Raw genomic sequence first — 21,414 nt, 5'->3', positions numbered from 1 at the left:
TCTTGGCTGCCTGGGCACAAGCTGGCTCATGTTAAGCCTGAAGCACTGCATGGGGTTGTCATGGCCCAAGAAAATACTTAGCTTTTTAGTTGGCTTCCAGGATCTCCAGTTGTCAAGTGCTGCATTTCAGCAACACATGGAAACAGACTCCAGATTCAAAGCCAGCTCTGCCAGTATCCCCGTGCTTCCTACATAGAGAACTATGGACTTCAGAAAGCTAGCTGGGACCTTCACATCACAGTTGCTTCACTGTGAGCCTGACTCAGTCTCAGACAGGACTTTCCGGCTAGCCAGCCTCTGCACTGAAGGATTGCTTACAGCCTCCCAGCTCCAGAGTCCAGAAAAAAATAGTGTTCCTATTAAGTTGTTTGTGAGACAGATTTATCAATGTGAAATCTTGAAATAAAGCAAAAAGTTAACACACTAAAAAAAGAAGTAATTCAAAAAATCTAATCATTGTCACAGGTGTATTATTTTGAATTTTTTTTTAAACACTTCTGTGATTTACAAAACACAGGTTAAATGCTCGTTTCATGTCTTTCATTTTGTGTAAGAGTAAAATGAGGCTGTAATAGATTTTATTTTGTGGTCACTGTGATGCTGGAAAGACAACGGTGACAAATTATGTCAAAGTTATCCTAAGGAGACACCTGACATCATTCTTATTTTCTTAAATGTCACTGAGCAAATTCAGAAAATGTTTTTAAAATGCAACCGCCTGAAGCCCATCCAAAAGATCCTGTTCCTACTACAAGCTCTTATTGCTACTACTTACGTATGAGCATCACCTATGTATTTTGTTGATTACATACAAAAAGTTACATTGAATGTCTTTCAGATAAAGGTGAGGAATTCAGCATTAACACTGTGCTGAAACAAAGCAAGAGGTGAAAATCAACTGGTATCACCCAAGTACAGACAGTATTTATCTTTTATTATGACATCACGATTTTTGACATTGCAACAAATACTGCTTCAGGGTCATCATCCCTCAGAAGAGAGACATTCCAGTCCAGAATCTCTGCAATTTCATCCTTTGGCAACACGATACGTCTTACTGCTGCACAACATTCAGTGCTTAGAGGTCAGAGTCAATGTGGAGGATACTCTGAAGATTTGTGGAAGCATATTACTCAGTTGGTAAAACATTTCCTCAGAAATTGTCTGGAAAATAATATTAAAAAAGTACATCTATAAGCTTCAGCATTTTTGCTGTAGTTTGGAAGAATTAAGTCTCTCTCATCTTTGTTTTTTCACACTTAAGAGAATTGCTGTTTTTCAGAAGACTGTGAAGATTGTTTTGAAGCTATGTGTTACAATTCTATTTAATTCAATCAAAAGGAAAAACACTGACCTACAAATACTGTTTAAGTATTTCTGGGACATACCTGTTTCCAGGAGATTTCTCGTTCCAGTAATTGATTACTTCTGCCCAGCATAAGCAGGACCCTGCTGTTTATTATCTACAGGACTCCTGCTCTCTGAATTCCAGGATTAGATTCAACTTCAATACTTAAGTTTATTCTTGGCTTCCTCCTTGCTCAGCAGTTTACTACTTCATCAAGAAATACATATTATTTCTTTCCTAATATAACTGATTTTTATATTTCAGTACCACCTTTTATAACAAATACAACTTGGTGCTGGTCACCTTTGGAAAACTTCTTGTTTCTGAAGATCAGCCAGCACACCAAATTAAATCATTTCAGGATCTTAATTTCAATTACCTTCAAACTTTGGGGAAGCCTGACTGGACCCAGTGCATTGCAGCTTTCCAAGCTGTTAGGCAATATGACAAAAAAACACCTAAACTTACCTAATGCAAGGTTTGCCCATCTCTTCAGAGTACATAATAGCAAAAAAGGTATCTCTTTCAAAGGTGATATATTCACTATTTGTAACAATGAACTTCCCAGTTTGAAAATTTAGCATCCTCAGAAGATACTACAGGATATCCAAAAATATAAATCCCTCTTATTCCTGTTTTATAGGCTAGGAACCAAACCCATAGTGGTTAATTTAAGCTCACACAAAAAGAGTAGGGCATAACAAAGAAGTCAAAACTAGACCTCCTGAAATTTAACAACTTCTGCCAACAGTCTCCAAGGTTGGATATGAACTTGGTTTAACCTACCTGTGGTACCAAGAACTGTACAGTCCGAGAGATTCCCCCATCCCATGAGGCCATTTCCATCATGAAACCTATAAAACAGCATTCATATTATGTGCAGTCTTCCCCACCAACTACACTATTATCAAGCCATGAGGAATTTTTCACATATAATTAGGATTTTAACTGCCTTAACTGGGGATGTCATTAATCGCACTTAAATCAGACTTGGCCAATCTCCTGACTGAAATCTGCTCTAACTGGAAAATCTAATGAGGAGTTACTGGAGAAAATCAATATACCCTTGAAGACCAGAATAACCAGTCCTCCTGTATAGCACAGTCCTAGCCAGAAGAAGTGAGAGGTTTCTCCAAATACATATGTTATGAGTTCTTTCAATGACTTGCTTTCGTTGAGAAATAGCACTTTCCTTTAGCTCTGATGTGACCATATCCACATTAATAAGTACCAGCCTGTTGCCAGAAGTACACTGGCAACCTGGCAGCAAGAGAAACTACCTGGACCTACTTATATGGAAAAAGCTCAGCACTCATTTATTGCTCAAGTTACAATATGTCATTTTTGTGCCAGGATTTTCTTTCAAATGAACTACAAAGTCCACAGGAACACACTCATGGCAAACAAATATACTCAGAAAAATACTTGTTTAATGAGAACAGTTATATGGATGATATTCCATTGTGAATTACTACAGGTCACACAGGAAGAGGTTCCTCAAGTAGGAACATTAACACTATTAACATTTTAAATACTCTAAATGACTCAAGTATTTAAGTGCAGCACACAGAATGCAGCAATAGTAAGACCACTTCGAAAGACAAAAAAACAAGTTAAATCATGAGGACTTTGCAGCACTGAGATGAATTAGTGTATAAACTAGTCTTGGAAAAATGCAGGGAGTCCTCATTGTTTTGAGGAAATCAAAACACAAAAGACACTGGAAATCATACTGAAGAGAATCACCAGCTTTTGCCCTCCTTCAGAGATTGCTCAAAGCAGCAGTAAGGGCTTTTTCTTGTACTGTCTATGTTTAAATTGTCAAGAGACTTTCAAAACATTTTTAGTCTCTATTCTAAGTGTCTGAGACTATTCCCTTGTATGGCAGTTAATAATGTTAAGAAAAAATATAAGTGTCATGTTTTAACAAACAACCCATTATTGAAAATCACTTTTTCATGAAAATACACAGCCTCAGCTAAGGCTGGATGTCACCAAATGCAACAAAGACAAAAAAAACAGCTTGAAGCATTCACTAACATACCTTTTACGCACTTGAACACAAGCTCTGCCCTCTTCAAGCACCATGGAATAGTCATTTCCTAAAAATTAATAAATGAAAAGCCTCAATGCTCAATAGATCTAACCAGTAAGAGTAGCAGGGAAGATAGTAAAATAATACATTTTTGCCATAGAACTCCATTTTCCCAGCAGGTATTCAAGCACCATTACAAGCCATGAAGAGGCCTATATACCTCATAGGTGACCATAAAAGCACTGCTGCTGCCTACTGGTAGGAGAGACCAGTGACAGAACAATCCGTATGCTTTTTAAACTGAGATGTTGAAGAAAAATACTGTTGATAATCCCATTAATGTAACTGGAAATAAGGCTATGTAATTCTCCTATGGAGCTTCAGAAAACTGTGCAACATCCAATGGATAACTGTCAGATTTATGCTTCAGCTAGCCAAAGATAGACTCCTGACCACATCTTAAGAGCAGTAACTGATAATTCCCAGCTCCTCTTGATGATTCCATTTAAGGTTTACTGGCATACCTGCCACCTTCAGCAAAAGCCTACTCTCTATTAGTAGAACTGGAGGAAGCCTTTCTCTGCTAAAGATACGTTTATGTGAAGACTTAAACCAAACAGAATTCATCTTCATCTCATGGTGGAGTTTCAAATATAAGCATACAGCAAATCCTTACCTAAACTTAAATACCAAGATGGGATATGAAAACCACAGTTGTTTAAGACACCTTAAGATACAGCTACAAGCACTGGTCTAAATAATTTAAGTAATAATTTAAATGCTTTAGTATATTAAAACATTATTTCACTGAACGTTACAAAGTGTATTATATTAAGATGAATATTCCTAACCACAGACAGAATGACTGTCAGTGTAAATGATTCTCAAGGAAAGAATGTTTCTATTTGTTCTGATGTACTCTTCAACATGAAAAGGAGCACTTGCTAGTCTGAATACAGGAATATAGACGTGGAAACAAAAGTATCATTCTATGCACCTTTTCAAATTTAAGCTTTATGAAATTTTCTATTCAGTACAGCCAGCCTTTATTTTGCAATGCCAAACACTGTGCGATCTGTCATTATCAGAGGTTAAGTTCAGATCAAAAAAAGTTATTTGAGAAGCAAGGTTATCCAAGAATGCCAACCAGTAACACCAAAACAGTATACTGAACGTGGCTGTACTAAACAACTCTGAAAGACAGAGTTCCTACTTAGATTGGAGTACCTCCTGCCATCCTCAAACTACATAATATGTTAAAACCAGCATAAGCTAGAAATATTTTTCCAGAAAGCTTGCTTTCATTATGTAAATCACAGCAGCATCAGTAGATGCTGCATTTAGGGTATAAAATATAATAATCATGCAAATATTGTTGGACAACATTTTTTTCCCCTTCGTTTCTAAGCTTTCTGAATAAATACTTGGTCCTTGGTCTTTGCTATAACTTACGTGCCTGTGTGTCACAAGTAATATAGGCATTCACGGTTAGTTTTGATCACTGTTTTGGCTTAGGTAAAAACCCAGTGTCTAAAAAGAAAGGTCCTGTTGCTCTAAAGGCAACTCAGAAGTACCCTGCGTAATCGATAAAGGAAACTAAGCCTTTAAAGGACTGATTCAAACAGCAGGATATGACATTATCCCTTGGACTATTTCAGAGGAACATGAGTCTTGTGGGCACTCGCGGAAATAACAGGTTGAATCCAGAATGCCACTCCATGCAAGCCACAAGAACTGAAAATGACGCAGTAGTGATTCAATTCTAATCCATCTTTAAAAACGTAAGTTCTCAGGGTTTTGCCATGTTGTCAGGATTTTCCCCCAGATGCAAACTAAGTAACAGTTGTGGAAATGATAAAGGGTCGATTAAGTACCAATTAAAAATACAGTGCAGGAGATAAGGGGGGAGGGGAAAAAAGTGAACATCCCATCTCCTGCAGTGAGTTTTGGTTAATAATGCTCAAGTGAGTAAAAAAACACCTGGGACTTTTGGGTTTGTTCACTAGCAGAAACCACATGTCACTCCTTACCCTGCAATTATCTGCTGTCAGATTTCTTCTACTTAGTAAAAAAAAAAAAAAAGAGGGGGGGGAGGGGGGAAGAGGGAAAGCTTCACCAGTTAGAAAGATATGCTGCAAACCTTTTTATTCAAACAAATTTGTGACAGACTCACTACATGGGGCTGCCACTTTTATCACATCATAACCAGGTAACGAAAATGCTGAGGTTCCTAAATGCCTTGTGGGATGAAGATTTCAAACCGAATTTCAATGGTTAATTTTAGTAAGTTAAGAATTAGCAAGATGTTTATTCAAAGTACATTCATGCAAATCCTATATGAGCAGCTATACATTTAAAGGCAGGAAACTCAGACAAGAAATATTTGAGGTTAATACACCCATCAATAATCTCTTTATATACATAAATCATGTTCATAAATACTGAACAGTTATACTTCTTTAATTTCTACTTTTTTTCCCCCAAAACATTTTTGTCTTAACTTAAGGTAATAGAGAGACATGTCTCCCACAGTGTTGCTGTGAGGACAGCAGCAACAGCTTCTATGTTGAAACTGCCAAAGCAGCATGCCAGCTGTAGCATTGCATTGCTAAAAATGCTATTAGAGCCATTTCATTCCCAGTTTCTGTACCAGTTTATATCAGGTTCAGAACAGTGATCAGACAGTAACATCTCATTTTCCTGAATTTGAACTTGTCTGCTTTTGCCTTTGTCAAGTATCAAACCCAGTTTCTTTCCTTCATCTAACTTACTGATCAGAACAGATAAATTTGGTTTTGTTGTTACCATAAGAAAAACTAAGGAAAACAGAATTCCTTTTTTTTTCCTTCATAGAAATTATGACAAAATGTAACAACTTCATTACTTCTGTGAGGTTACAAACACCACGGTTCCATCCATAAAAGAAGAAAGCCTCTGGGAAAAGGACTAAGAAAACTCATGATGAATGCCTGTCACAGTGAAGCATGCAAACATCTCTGCAGCTGTGCTCCTGGTTAACCACTCTATAAAAATGTTTTTATGTAGGTGGTAAACAGAGATTCAAAACTGGGGCTGCTGAAGGCATCAAGTTCAGGTTAACTTTCAGAAATCTGTTATTATTCACTTTTCCCTCAACAACAAGTTACATATGTGTGTGTTTCAAATTAGGTCAGCCAGCTGCAAAGCACTATAATAAGCAGTGCTGCTAATACAATTCACACAGTGCAGTTTTGGCTAAACATACGCTTATCATACAGGTCACTTTCTGCTTACTCTGCAAAGACTTAAAACTTACAATAAAAGGTAAATTGTTTTACCAGGACCCTTTAAGAATCCAGTGCTAGTCAAGAAGATAATTCCTCAGTTTCACACATCCAAGCAACAAAACACTCCCAAAGCACGCTGAACATGGTCTTGTGCTTTATTTGTATTTTAAAATACAGCTATGCAAATGAAAGCTAAAACTAACAAGGTTCAGAGAAAAAGAGAAAAAGAATTTAGTCAGATGGTAACTTGATTAAGCAAAAAGGTGAATAAATTTATGAAACACACTAACTGAGTCCCAGGACTAACCGAGGCTGCTGCCCTGGAAATTGGTTATTTGCATTTGTGGCCCCCCCAAAAGTCTTTACACTAGAGATGAAAAATTTCAGAAATAATATCATCAGTTCCTAAAAGTCTACTTTAATATATGGAAGTATATCCTTCAGAAGCTGCATTATTGGACATTTTTAACTTTTGCACTGTTTGCACTGTCACAATAATAGATCCTGATCTTGAAAAAGGGGGCCACTTGTACACTGTGTTCCAGTCAAATCCTCCTATAAACAAAGTCACTGTTAAGGATAATCCTTTGATGATCCTTTATTCTTGCTGTGAGCCAGGCACTTTCAAAGAAGGAAAGGCAGTATTGAAATTTTCAAGTGAAAAATCAAAGGGTTACTAAAAAAAACCCCACAACATACTGTAATTACCCATACGAGGTTATCAGTAATGGCAGCATTATCTTATTTTTCTCATTTTTTTTAAGTTTATAGACTTTCCATCTCCTAAGAATGTGAGGCATATGACTACAGTCCCTGTCTACTGCTTCTTGTCCTGCCTCTCCACTCCCTTTCATCTCTGCTAGTATCTTGTGAGCCTCAATGGCAGAGGAGAGATTGTCAATGGCATTAAATTAATATGCACTGTGCAAAGTTACAGTTGAGTAGAAGACAAGCTGTACATTAGTGTCCACTGAATAAGATAATACAAAAGCTCAGCACAATAAGGAAGCACGCTTTTATCTACAAAGAGCATCAGCAATATGCTGCTTCTTGCCCAGCTGATATTTGGGGGACCTAAAATGAAAACAGGGCCAGAAATTAAGGATGCAAGTGATTAGGCTGTGAAGACAACAGTTCAGAGCAAAGGTGAAATTTGACTGCTGCTGCGTAAGGCTGAGATAGTAAAGAGTGTTGTTTAGGGATACAGAACTCTAAGCCCACCTTTGCTAGTTCTGCTGCTCATAAAACTTAGTTTTAAGGGTTTCTAGCTAGCAACAATTAAAACCGGGGACCTGGTATCGCTACTGCATCAGTTACTCTGGAGGTACAGTTTCTAAGCAAGAGATGTTGCCAGAAGAGCTCCAGTAGTCCCATCCTTCAATAGTACTAGTACAACTGCGCAATGAGATGAATCAAGAAAGTAAAGTGTCCAAAATGAGGGGTGGGAATAAAACTCCAAAGTCATTCAGTTGGCTGAAATGCTTTTAACTGCTTCAGTTCCCTAATTTGGGTCACCATATATATATGAGTATCCAGCACAATGATGTGGCAGAAGCCAGTGCAATGATGTGGCAGGAGCATGCGACTGGCATAAACTCTCCCACTTGGGTTAAACCAGCATGAAACATACCCTTTTCAAAAACTACTTTTGTTGCATCCTACAAGATAAAACCAAGTTATATCTTTATAGTTACTTACTTCTGACATATCATGCACCAATAGGAGAGGAATACTAATGGTAGTAATGTCGTGAGTGCAACAGACTTTGAGAATGTTTCTGAGTCCCATGATTGCAGGATCCCGAGCAGTTACATTACCGGATCTTACATTATCATCCACACAGAGGTGAAAAGCAACATGAATTTCAGAAAGGTTTGAATGGCGTGTGATGTAGAATTCTCCTGCAGAATAATATAAATCAAGAAAGTAAGATGTTATGGTAATGATCTATACTGAGCTATACTGAAATACAATTGTTAGACAATGTAACGATAGGGTCAGTTAAGACGAAAGGCAAATACAAATATGCAACAGAGATCAGAACACACAAATAAGGAGATTAAAAAAGTTAGAAACCAACTGATCTAAAAATATCTTGGAATATCATTGTTCTACACATACGCTACACACACTTCCCTACTTTGATGGGTTTCACTGGCATCATGGACACCTGGTGTAATAAGACGTAACAGTGTCAGTACAGGCGGATATGATCTATAAATAGCATGAAACAGAAAAACAAACACAGAGGAGGTGTAATACTCAAAATATATAATGTAAGTACTGAATTGCAGACAGATGTGGGAGGCGGAAACACCAAAAAAGGATGGGTTAAATAAAGGATGCAAGAAGTCTGTGGAAAAAGATATCAGGTTATGTAACATCTTAGATATGTCCTGGAAGAAAAAGGAATCACTGATCATTAGAATATAAAATAATTCATAGGAATGGGAAGATTAGTTAAGGAGTTGTTTGAAAAAAGTTACCAAGACATCTCACTGGGGTATTTTTACACTTCATATTCATTTACCACAAGTAGAGAAAGAGTAAGGGGCAGTGAAATGCAGGTCTCCATCTTACCTTTCTCCTAGAGATCAAAAAAGCAGGTATAGAATACCCCTACTGTTTCAGTCAACACACCAACATCTTTCTTCAAACCTATTCTCACTGGTCATTTAAGTTAAGATACTACCTTTGTATTGGGACAGCTGACAACAGCTAAGGAGGTAGTAATCCCCAGCAATGACCCACCTAAAAGTAGCAATACACAAGCCACTGCAGCAATATTCACCCTAGTTTATCTGTTAAGGACCCAAGTTGATTTATAATCCACTCATATAAAGAAGATCCAAAGCAATCATGAAAGCAATTTTAAGCCCTCTTACTTGACCAGGAGTTGTATGGATTTAATTCCTCCCCTCCTCCCAACTGTGTATTCATCTTCAAATGCCACAGAAACTTTAATAAAAATCACAGTATATACAGAAGACACTTTGTCTGAGAGCAATGGATTCATACTTCTCAAGGTTCAAAAAATACATTCTAAAATGTTTTGCTCTATCACAACATTGACATATAGATAATTATTAAAAAAAAATAAAATAGTTGCTAGTATTTAAGTTTTACCCTTTCCCATAGAGAAGTTAAGAGATTTGCCCCAAGTCACATGAAGCAGTGGCAAAGCTGGGAATAGAAACCAGATGTCCTGACACCCAGTTCTCTGCCTTAGCCACAAGAACATCCTTCTCCTCTAATTGAGGTCAACTTGGGTTTAGTTTATAATTTATGTTCTGACTTTAGAGCTAAAAATGTGCATCTATAAAACACAATTTGCTTTAAGAAGAGGGGAGAAATGCAACAGAACTCACCCGGCAAAATGTTTGACTGGTTTCGTTCTATATTCTTTAACTTATCTTCACTTCCACTACTTTTGTTTTCTGTATATAAATATATAGCACAAATATTAAACATCTCACCTATTAACTACACTTTGCCATAAAAGTTTCATGTACTAAGATGATATCTGGCTTGAATTTTTACTATAAAGTTACCATAAAGTCCCCCAAAAGAAGGAAAAAGGACAGGAAGTGTTTTTGCTGTCTTCAGTAGGCACTGAATTGAATCTTATCTCAAATCACCCTTAACCATCCTACAGTACCTCTTCATTTGGACAAAGGAAAACACAGTATTCTCAGACATAATACAAAACTTTCCAAATTGTTCCCACAAGCGCATAGTACCTTGCTATTGCTTTTTAAATAATATAACTATTTAAAGTAAGTTTGTTCCTAGTATTACAAGAAATAAATTGAAAGATATTTACATAAATTAGCAATATAAAATCAGCTTTCAGTATTTTCCTCAAGACTACAGCAATGTGCAGGTTCCAAAGAAAAGTTGTTTTTTTCTATATCCTATCACAAATCTATTCATGTAACTGATGTATTTAAGTCACGTAAGTAGTTCTCTGCAAGAAAAAACAAAGTTTCATGATGTACAAGTACTAACCCTGGTCAGAAAATTTCACAGCCATTTGTAAATGTAACTGTAAAGTAACCTGTTCACAAGGATTTGGTCAGCACCAAAAAAATATACACATTTAGTCAAATTGTTATTCAGTTTTTAGCATTCACTTTTAAGGAAGGGAAGAAGTCACAAATCTCTTCTGCAATTTTACTTCTATTTAAATGTAAAGTCGTATAAAGTCTCTGTTGCTGCAGGCAGTTTAAACTGCAGACAAAAGCACAATGCCCCTATCGCTTCCCATGCTGTTAGAGCATGATCAGAACCTAAGGACTTACACTTGGTTTTTTGGTAGGGTATTTCTGTTATGGCAGCAAAAGACACCATGTGAACATGGTGTCTGTGAAGACAATTTCATGCAGACTTCTCAAAGTTTATCAATAGACTTGAACATTCCATTTTATAGATAAGGTAACTGAAAATGAGGGAAATCAGCTTGCCCAGAACATAAACATTCAGCTGACCACTAGTCTATTTCAAGGAAAGTAATTTTGGTTGTTACTGACCATGATGTCTTTTCGACTTACTGCTACGCTGTGCTCTGGCCTTAAGTACAACCTTCTGGACAATTTCAAGCTGTTCTTGAATTCCAGGAAAATGGAAATCCGTGCATTCTTGGCAAACAGTTGCAAAATCTAGGAAAAAATAAGATTAAAATCCACATCATAAGGCTGTGTTTAGTAACATTACATAACTTTGTTCTCCTGCTCAAGCAGAGGCAGTTAAAGACAACCCCCCCCAAAACTAGACAAAGACCTGATATACTCCTCTTTAAATTCTAAAAAATTTATGGCAGAGACAAAGCATTTTTGGAAATAAATTATTTGTTTTGGAAGCAGAGAAACAAAACCAACCTAACAAAACAACTCCACATCAAATACACACACAACAAAAACCCAAGAACAGTTGCATGAGTGTTATTGTTATTCAAACAAAACCACCCAGACCAAAAAAACCCAACCCAAAAAAACCAGCAATAATATGTACTTATTATGTACATTAAATGCGACTGTGCTTTAAAATTGATGCCTTATTGCTAGCAGTCCTTCAATCTGTGGTAGTTTATTAAAAGATACATAATAGATACTTCCAACAGCAACAACATTCCAGGTGTTTTGAAAAGTGAGAGCTACTAATGAACTTCATAAACAGTGTATCTGGAAAGCTGAAATTACAGTTCTTCCATTTTAGTTCTCAAAACGCTGATCTGAAAGCTGAAGAAAAGTGTTGTCAGCCAAAAAGAGCTGCAAGTTCCTTTTCCTGAAACTTGGAAATATTATACTGATAACTAGGATCATAACATACTGCTTCCGTAACTAGTATTCTAAGCTCCTTACCCTAATGTCCAGCTGTTTCTCCAACCAAGTCAATGGAGCAAAACCAAGCTATTAGCAAGAAGCTAGACTACACTAAGCAACTGCTACTTCATGTTTCGAGATACCTGTTCTAATCCTCCTTAAAGTTCTTAATGTATTATATCTTTTTACATGAAATCTCCACCATAAAATCTATTTTCAAAACAGATTTATTAAATTCTGGTGTCCAAAACCAAGGGAGAAAGCAGCTCACATTCCAAAAGATTGTGTCTTCTGTGTGTATTGAGATAAAAATGTCATGAGACATTTTATTTGAAACAAAGAAATCTCCCTTGTATTTAAATTAACTTTCATTTTAGTTTATGGCTTGTCCGAGCATGCTACACCTACTCAAAACCCAAGTGACAGTAGCCCTACAAAGACCTAATATAAGAGACTTGAGTGAGGTAATGCATGAAGTCTATGAAGAAACTATTCATCTAGCTTAGAAAAAATAGCCTGAATGAAACGAGCATGTTGAAAGTTCACACCTAAGTTCAACTTTCTAAGTTCAAGGCTGTTTTCTAGAGATGTGTACAAATCCAGTTTCAAAGGTGTATTTTGCTAGTTGCCATTTATACATTGTAAGAAAAACAGAAAACATTGCAGTCATGGTTTTCAGTCTTGCCTCACATGGTATACAAATAGAACCATTTTTGGATAACAGATTTACCTAAGATGCAGCATCAAAAATGTCTGCCAGACCTCTGAAAATCTCAGAGATTTGAGGGAGCTTCTAGCCCATCACAAAATAAAGGCTACTAGGTTTGTATTTTTCCCCACCTTTAAAACAGAGACAAAAAATTGTTTCTACATTTTCGCAACTCAGAAATTTAGACTGGCCAAGCCATGGCCTCTCTATTTAAACAATAGCATTAATGCATTACTTAAAGGTCTTCTATATAGCAATTTTATGAACCTTTGAACCCCTTAATGTATTTCTTTCTTAAAGAGCCTTTTAGGAAGGGGAATTGTTTCTGGCTAGCGCTCTTGCAACAAACAGCTTTAACAGTTTAAGAGCAAAGTCTCCTATTACTGTTGACCTGCTAGAAGCTACCACTATCACCACAGAGTGGATTTAAAGACACATGCCCAAACCTCAATTGCCACCAATAGTGGTTTGGGGTCTCAGTACAACCAGATGTTCACTGATGGTTTAAAGTAATAAATGCAGCTAGGTCAGAAAAGCTGAGGCATGAGACAGAACATTTTAAGAAGAATGGTGGTACACAGGTATGGAATGTGCCTACAGTTAAGTTTGCCAAAGTGCCTTCTGAACTCAAAGAAATAAAAATGTATTGAGGATTATACTTTACATGTTCTGATACAGTCCCTTATTTCCCCCACCTGCTGTGGCTGCAAGATCTAATTGGTGGCTAGAAGATGCAATTTTGTGTTTAATGGTATTACTTAAATGTCCATCTTCTCTTAGCACCTAGGATTTATCATAAACCCAAATCTTCTCTATTGTTACTAATTTAAATATTTAAGCAGTAAAAGGAAAAAAAAAAGGAACTGAAAATGAGTACAAGTACGAAATAATACTGTCAAAATTAAGCAACTTGGAATCCATAAACAGCAAAAACACAACTGCAATTTTTACTGGTATACTTCCCTTTCTTTCTTTCTACAAGTTATGCCACACTGTTTTTAGAAAATATCAACCACCTAAGTCTGGATTTTTTTATGGCACACCAAAATAATGACAAAAAATAGTGGTTCTAGTCAAAAGTGTAAATATTTTGGTATTTAAGAAGGTGGGAAAGTCAATAATATGGTTCAGAGAAAGCCTCGGTGACCAAAATTAGAACAGGAATGAACATAATGTCCAGTTACTCAAAAGACATACATACACTTAAAATGGCTCCTAATCAAGCTTTCCAGGAACAGGCAAGTAATACTCCTACTGTTCATTTTTAATGGAATTCATAGTTTAATTAAAATTATCAATCAAAAATTATCATAGTTTAATTAAAATTATCAATTTAAAATCTTCGCATATTTCACTTTCATCTTTGAAAATAGGTTTCAGCATGCTAATCTGACATTATAGAGTTAGAAGCCCCTAAAATAAGTCAGTCTAAGGCAGGGAAATCAACCCTGAAGTATTCATTCTAACATGTTCCTTATTCAAACACAAACCCTGGAAAACAGGTGAGAGAGATAACAGCATATCAGAGCACAACTCTGTCCCCCATCCTTACCCATATCTCTTTTTGCATTTGTCACCCTTGTGCAATACCATGTCCAAAACATTTAGGTCTCCATTAAATTTTAATTTTAAAGGAAATATTTTTTGTGACAGCAAGTTTGAGTGACATTTGTTTTCACTGACATGATACACCCCATTAGAGGACTCACCTCTTTTGATGCCGCTGTATGAACTGATCCGGTTATCTACCAATAAAACCAGGCCACAGAGAGAAGTTGAATAGAGAGACATTGCAGTTTGAAGTCTGTGAAGTTTTACTCCACTTCGATGATTGCGCTTATGTTTACAGAAATCTAGCATATCGGCTCTCAGTAATCTCAAGTTATGCATTGTCTTCAACTGAGCTCCTGTAGGGAATATCAATGATTTGAATACATACAGTGAAACAGGAAACTTGGGATTGTTATTAAAATGCAATGGATAAAAGTGCTCCCCTAAGTTTTCCTCAAAAAGATCTATAAGGGAAATATAATCAATAATCCCCCAAAAAAGTTTTCAACCATATATTCGGTTTTGCATACATACCAGCAACTTACAAAGTAGGACTAAAAATGCAGTATTTTCACATGCTGTCACAGAGCAAGGCCTTGTTCCCTATTATAAGGCTATGGATGAAATATTAATGCAGTCAAAACAGACAGAATAAGAAGTCTCTATTGCATAAACAAGAAGTAAAAACTTTATCTATTTTTCTGTTAACTGATTGTGGGAATTGAATCTAATACCAACATTTTCTTACCAAACATAAGAAGAGTTAAAATACAATTTTTTAATTGTAAGAACAACATAAGAACAGTAAAATACAACCACTGTATGTTTTGATGCTAGTGTACCTTGCTATGGTGGATAAAAACTTGCTTTTAGAAAGTCTGCCATTAAGTATATTTCAGGTAGCCAGATACTGTTTGATACAGTTTACACCACACTATACTTCTCTTACTTACATAAAGAACAAATACAAACCAAACTGTATATATTATACACACTGATAGTTCGTAATACTGTAAATAATACATGGTTTAGATACATTATTTATTAGCATCTGTTATGATGTTTCATTTTGGTGTCAGTTTACTTACCCAAGTGAATAGTAAAACTTTCTTCTAACAGCCTTTGCTCTTCATAAATTCTTCCATTTCCTTCTACAGATTCTCTCAGTTGGCTGGGCTGAATCTTAATTTCATCACTAAAATAATGAAAAATGTACTGAAAAGTTTACCCTAATTTTCATTCAACCCAACAATATCTCATGAAAGCTATCCGAAGTTTTCTTGGCTAGTTTGTGGAAGCCAAGAGGCTAAACCTATCTGCATGAACCCCACTCATCTGAGCTTTTGCCTTTCTGGCACACAATATTCTAGGTGCATACCAGCAGAAAGAGCTGACTCCGCTATTAGATTTACTTTACCTAGATAATTACAAAGCATTCCGAGACTGAGAAGTAAATCACAATACCTAGTTATAACATAACAAGAACATGGGAAGAAAAAAAAAAAACCCAAAACATTCTTCTCAGCTTATTTATCATAGCCAAAACCTTATTTATGATGTTGCAAGACAAACCATTTCTTTTTTCCCAACACACAAAATAGGATACTAAAAAAAAAACAAAACAGGGGAAATAGAGCGGGAAAGCCAAATTAAACACTCCATTGTGTTCAAACTAGCTGGAAATATTTAGTACTTCAGATACCAGGTACAATGATTAAAACACTATCACTTCACATCTATTATAAGCATCCAAGATTATGACACCAAAATATCCTGACTCTCTCTTAGAGGTCCTTGCCTCTGGACCTTTTGCTTCACCTGTTCTAACCTGAAATAAAGATTATATAAAAGCAAGTCCTTTGAACTATTACAGACAGAAGTAAGCGTCACAGAGGAATTAAATACCTGACTGAGCTGTTGTTGGGATTCTTTAGGTCCTGATGAAGCTTTATCACCCATTCCTGATATTCCTGCTTCTGGATGGCAGTAGACTGTTTTAATTCATTGGTCCACTTGTTCTCCAAATCCTAACATGACAACAGTGATAATTTGAGTGGTCTACGTTTTCTTTTTAAACAAATATTTGCTTGACATGCATAATCTAGTTCACTGAACTTAGTTTACCTGCTGAGATTCAAAATGCTGAGCTGCTAATGAATTTACATCTTGGTCTGTTAGTGATTTCCCTAGCTCCTGCATCACTTTATCCATTTCAGCTCCTTGTCTGAAAGAGAAGCAAACACAGATTTGCAACTATAAACAAAAAAATGGCAAAACAACACTTATTGTAAAGTCACTCATACAATGATCAGTTGTATCAGTCAGCTGGCCAATGCTCATCCCAAGCAGAGATACAACTAAATACACAGCTGAAAGCTATGTCATGCAGTACTTTGTCCGTTTGCTCATTTCGGAATTGGAATTCATATATTCAAAGTCTGCCCTCACAGATATTCTAAAGAACGTACAGCAGTATGTCCCAACACTCTAATACAGCATCTAATTCACCATCCTTATCATTAGAAGAGGTTTTGAAATGGACCTACTCAGTCCCTTGCTTTCCTACAGCCCAACCACACCACAGTTGATGCAGACAGGTAAACACCAGGAAGTAGGCTAAACATAACCATTTGTAACAGACAGATGAGCTTCCAGCTCAAACTACATTCAGCATGAGGACCTGGAGTTAAAGCGCTGCCCTGCTATCATCGATTCATCCAATACCTCGTCCCTCCTTAGTCTTCTTAATCCCCGGCTTCACTTAGTCTTTCACATTCAGCTCTTTCTTCAGCAAGGAATTGAATTACCCTAGCACTAATTTAGTAATGAATATCCCCAAAACAAATCTGAGTTGAGGGTCAGGGATCCCGAGACAGCTCCTGTGTAAACAACACACCTACACTTATCTGGGATAGTCTCAGCTGCCACCACCATTTGAGTTCCTTCTTTATGACAGCTATGACAAATTCCACCAGAGTCAATGCACAGCTATATCACGCCAGAGCTTTACAACATCACTGCTTTTAGGATTAAGTACTCTTTCCTCTATATGCTACTTGAGAAGAGTCAAAATGGTTTGGTAACATGTTATTGGCAATATTTATACCCAAATCAGAAATATGAACAATTCAGTCTATAAGAAATTATATAAGCAAATATGCATTGTATAATGTGAGCTTAAACACACAAAATTCAAGAGGAATACTGTCACTTTGAATGCTAAAACAGACCTACTTAGAATATTCTGGCACTTCACAAGCATCTACAGCATTTAGTACCTCTAGTATTGTACGTGTTCCCTCTTGTGGACAAAGCAGCCACCTGCAGCTTATGCAAGCTTACTCGGAAACGCGGAATCCTACAGACGACTTTCCTAAATTTCAAATTCAAAAGTTTCTGATTTAAAGTTGGTTCAAGTCTTTGCTCATCTTTTCATATCCTTTATATTCATAGAATCGTAGAGTGGTTAGGGTTGAGAAGGACTCTAAGACCACCTAGTTCCAACTCCCCCCACCATGGGCGGACTCACACTAGACCATGCCATGTCCCCAAGGCTCTGTCCAACCTGGACTTGATTTTCTAGATATCCTAAGCACTTTATGTTGCTATACCACTTAAAACGTGGATAGCACAATGGACATCAAACTTTCTATTACTTTGATGGCCTTAGCTTTTATTATTTTCAGTGTCTGAGGAGAAAGTAATATAGTGGACCCTAACAATGTAAGGCTAAGTATTACACGACTTTTAAGAGGGAAACCTAGAACTAAGTAGGGCTTACACAGACAAATACAAGTTGACACACATTGTCCTAGAAGTTGTATATGCCCAGTGGCATGCACCCCTATTTATTAAGATAGGATTAAAAAAGAAAAAAAAAAAGAAGGAATACCTTTCCCGAAGTTTTTTCAATTCCACATCTCTTTCACTTATTAATTCTGAGATGCTAACAAAATAATTGTGTTCCAGGTTTAACAGCATTTCAGAAGCTGGAGAATGTATCAGTTCATGATAAATATCTGCAAAATCTTCATCCCAGCTGGTTTCTTCAGGTTTTGCATATTCTAGCATTGTCTAAAAATGATAAAAGACATTTTAAAGCATATGGTACCTTTTAGGACATATAAGGAGCCCTCATGATGTCAGGGCAAAACCAGTTGGGTATTCACACTGTTGCTCAACCTTAAACATGCAAAAATTATCTTTCCTAATTTGAGCTTTCTATATTCTGCTTTAGCTTTAATGTTTCTTCGCTTCCTATAGTCTTTCTCTTTCAAAGCAACTAATAGCAGAAACATTAAGGTTTTGACTACGATGAGGAATTACCAATTTTCAGTCATCCCCAACTTGGAAAGAACAATATCTATAACAGTATTTGCAGTTGATGAGTTTTAGATAGGGTCCAAAATACCAACTGTGCAAACAAAAATGTTTTGCTAGAAAGGCTGACTAACCTCTGATGTCACTAGAATTTGATCAGCAACAATGATTTAAGAAAAACCGGTTTTTATTGAGGAAGGAATGGCCCAAAGATTCCAGTTTTTCAAGCTCCTTTTTACTGGAACACTCTTTACATTTGTAATCATACCCACCAGTTCAGATGATGAATTGAGATTGTATCATTGATGTGTAAATTAGAAATGTCAAGAAATGATCTAATCCTAACCCTTGCACTCAGGCCAGCCTATTCATAGACACCACTAGCACAGGAGACTGTAAACTCTTTCAATGTTTTATCACATTCCCATGCTCACCCAATACAGGTTTTTGTTAAGCTAATTTATTTTTGTTGCTGTTCTGTAAGGCAGATGATTTGCTTCCAAGTATCTTTATAACAGAAGAATGTTTTGGAATTTTTCACAGCATTCTTCTATACTGCATGATAAGCAAATTTAGTTCCCATAAACTTTTTCTAATGCTGTAGTTAGTCATTCTAAGGGATTATAGCCATTATGTCTATTTTTGTTTTATTATCACTAGCTATTTACCTCTATTTTTTGTCTTTTGACTACTAAATTAAGGATAAAACTAATTGATCACTTACAGGATGAAGACCAAATGATCACTTTCAGATAAAAAAGAAAATTGTGAGAATTGATCAGTAAAAGTGAATTTCAGTGCCATTTTGCATCTTCACAGATGTGACTGTCTGTACATACACACACAGCCTCACAAAGCAAGTCCTGTATATTAACTTTTCGGCCTTAACCTTACCTCTTTATAAGCTTTAGCCCAAGTATCTGCCAGCTGGTTTATGTCTACTTTTCCTGATTTCACTGCTTCCAGAGCCATTTCAGCTTCTCTGTCATAATCTTTTACAGTTTCCTCTTCTACAAATTTATTAAGAGATTGCTTCAGGTCTAGTATAACAAGAAAAGAATGCTCCATCAACAAAACATGTCAGTAGAAGTATCAGTAATTATCTGGGAAATATAAAAATAAAGTTTTTCTGAAAACCTTTTATTTGGGCACCTTACTAGCTGTTACTGACAGTAGTTTAATGTTCTATTGTTTTAAAAACAAATTTTTAAAGACTGTTCTAGCAAACACCTTTCTTTGGGTTTCTTAAAACATGTTGTAAGACACTTGTGGACATGGACATAGGATACTAATTTAAGAAATCAAGTCTTACCATTTTCTATAAAGCATGGCAGATTGTGCAGAAGCATTAGACGTCCATGCAAATGACTAATATTCTCTTGCACAGGGAATTTGAGAGGCACGGTAAGCACTAAATGTTGATTTCCAGCATTGAATTTGAACACATAGTCTTTCTCCCTAGTGCAGGTCTTTCCTTTATTAGGCTTCATCTTCTTGAGTTGATTTCCTGCATTAGAAACAAAAATAACATCAACTAAATTCTTGTGAAAATGTAAGTAAAAAATGCTAACTAAAACTGAGGCTTTGTTAATTATTAACAGCTTCCAGCACGAAAACATAAACCCTCAAATTTTTCATACTCGACTTCCAAATACATGGTTTGAAGTGTAATATAAATAGCAGTTTCCAAAACACTGAATGCTTCTAAACTGTAAATGAGTGTACCATTATATGACTTAGATATAAAGAAGATATGTTAGATATAAGGAAGAAGTTCTTCCCTGTGAGGCTGCTGAGGCACTGGAACAGGTTGCCTAATAAAGTGGTGAATGCTCCATCCCTGGCAGTTTTCAAGGCAGGTTGGACAGAGCCTTGGGCAACATAGTCTAGTGTGAGGTATCTCTGCACATGACAGAGGGGTTGGAACTAGATGATCTTAAGGTCCTTTCCAACCCAAACCATTCTATGATTCTATAATTTGGGTAATTACTCTTACAAATGACAGTATAAGCATCCTGACTTAAAGGCAGAACCAGGACAAAAGGAATAAATAGCAAACTTTAACCAAGACACTATAACTGCTGCCATGCACATCTCAAAACCTGAAATCCTTCACAGTACATTAGGATTTTATTTCCTCCTTTCTGCAGCTGGTAGACTTGAGTCGGCAGGGGGGAGGCTGTGGAAGTTTGCAATAGTTTTTAGAAAAAGCTTATTCTGTAACCTACTTTACATTATTTCTAAATAAAACCATCGAAAACAAGCCAGGAGAAAAGCAAGAGAACTGCCTGTGGGATGAAAATACAGGACGGGATCACATACCCGTGTCACCAATTCGTCACTCATTTACATTCCTTTTTCTTGAACATCACCTGCAAAACAGGACACATCACTCCAGGTGAAGCTGCACGGTGCTAAAAACCATGCTCCAAGCACAAAACAAAAGAAAGTCTATTTTCCGCGACAAGATTAGTAGGACCAGTTCACATTTTTTGTGTTTGGGTTTGTTGGGGTTTCGTGTTTGTTTGTTTGGGGTTTTGTGTGTGTATATGTACGTGTGTGTGAACAAACCTACATATTGGAAACGGGATTAAGCAAATGAGTTACAAATCATTTCACTATAACACAAAAAATCTCTGAGCAACCCAACATAACCCAAGACTGTCTCCTGGCTCATCACTGAGAGGGATTTAAACGGCACCACTTAAAAATGCAAAATTGACGAACTTCTTTCTACGACTCCCCGACAAAACAAGGTTTAGTGGGAAGGAAAAGTGCAGCTGAGCAGCCGGTCTGCCCCAGCAGAGAGGCCCAAGCCCGGTGCTTGTGCCTTCACAGCCCCACCACAGGCTCTGAGGTGCCAG

At 36.7% G+C, this 21,414-nt stretch overlaps 1 protein-coding gene across 1 annotated transcript; it reads right to left on the bottom strand.

Annotated features, from left to right (window-relative positions):
• Positions 1 to 948: 948 nt before the first annotated feature.
• LOC104409259 (chromosome unknown open reading frame, human C12orf4) lies at positions 949 to 20,064 on the bottom strand. Its single transcript, XM_010019082.1, has 13 exons — positions 19,863 to 20,064; positions 19,445 to 19,590; positions 18,123 to 18,304; positions 16,355 to 16,454; positions 16,136 to 16,257; positions 15,319 to 15,425; positions 14,389 to 14,586; positions 11,179 to 11,307; positions 10,018 to 10,086; positions 8,348 to 8,550; positions 3,393 to 3,450; positions 2,135 to 2,202; positions 949 to 1,164 (listed from the first exon to the last, which is right to left on the bottom strand). Exons 1-13 carry the CDS (start codon positions 20,038 to 20,040, stop codon positions 1,072 to 1,074), a joined length of 1,653 nt encoding a protein of 550 aa, XP_010017384.1. The 5' UTR covers positions 20,041 to 20,064; the 3' UTR covers positions 949 to 1,071.
• Positions 20,065 to 21,414: the final 1,350 nt, after the last annotated feature.

This window comes from Nestor notabilis, unplaced genomic scaffold (assembly GCF_000696875.1).
Source record: "Nestor notabilis isolate BGI_N333 unplaced genomic scaffold, ASM69687v1 scaffold12127, whole genome shotgun sequence".
Taxonomy (NCBI): Eukaryota; Metazoa; Chordata; class Aves; order Psittaciformes; family Psittacidae; genus Nestor; species Nestor notabilis.
The sequence above is the reverse complement of the archived record's forward strand: the minus strand, read 5'-3'. Positions and strand labels throughout refer to the sequence as shown.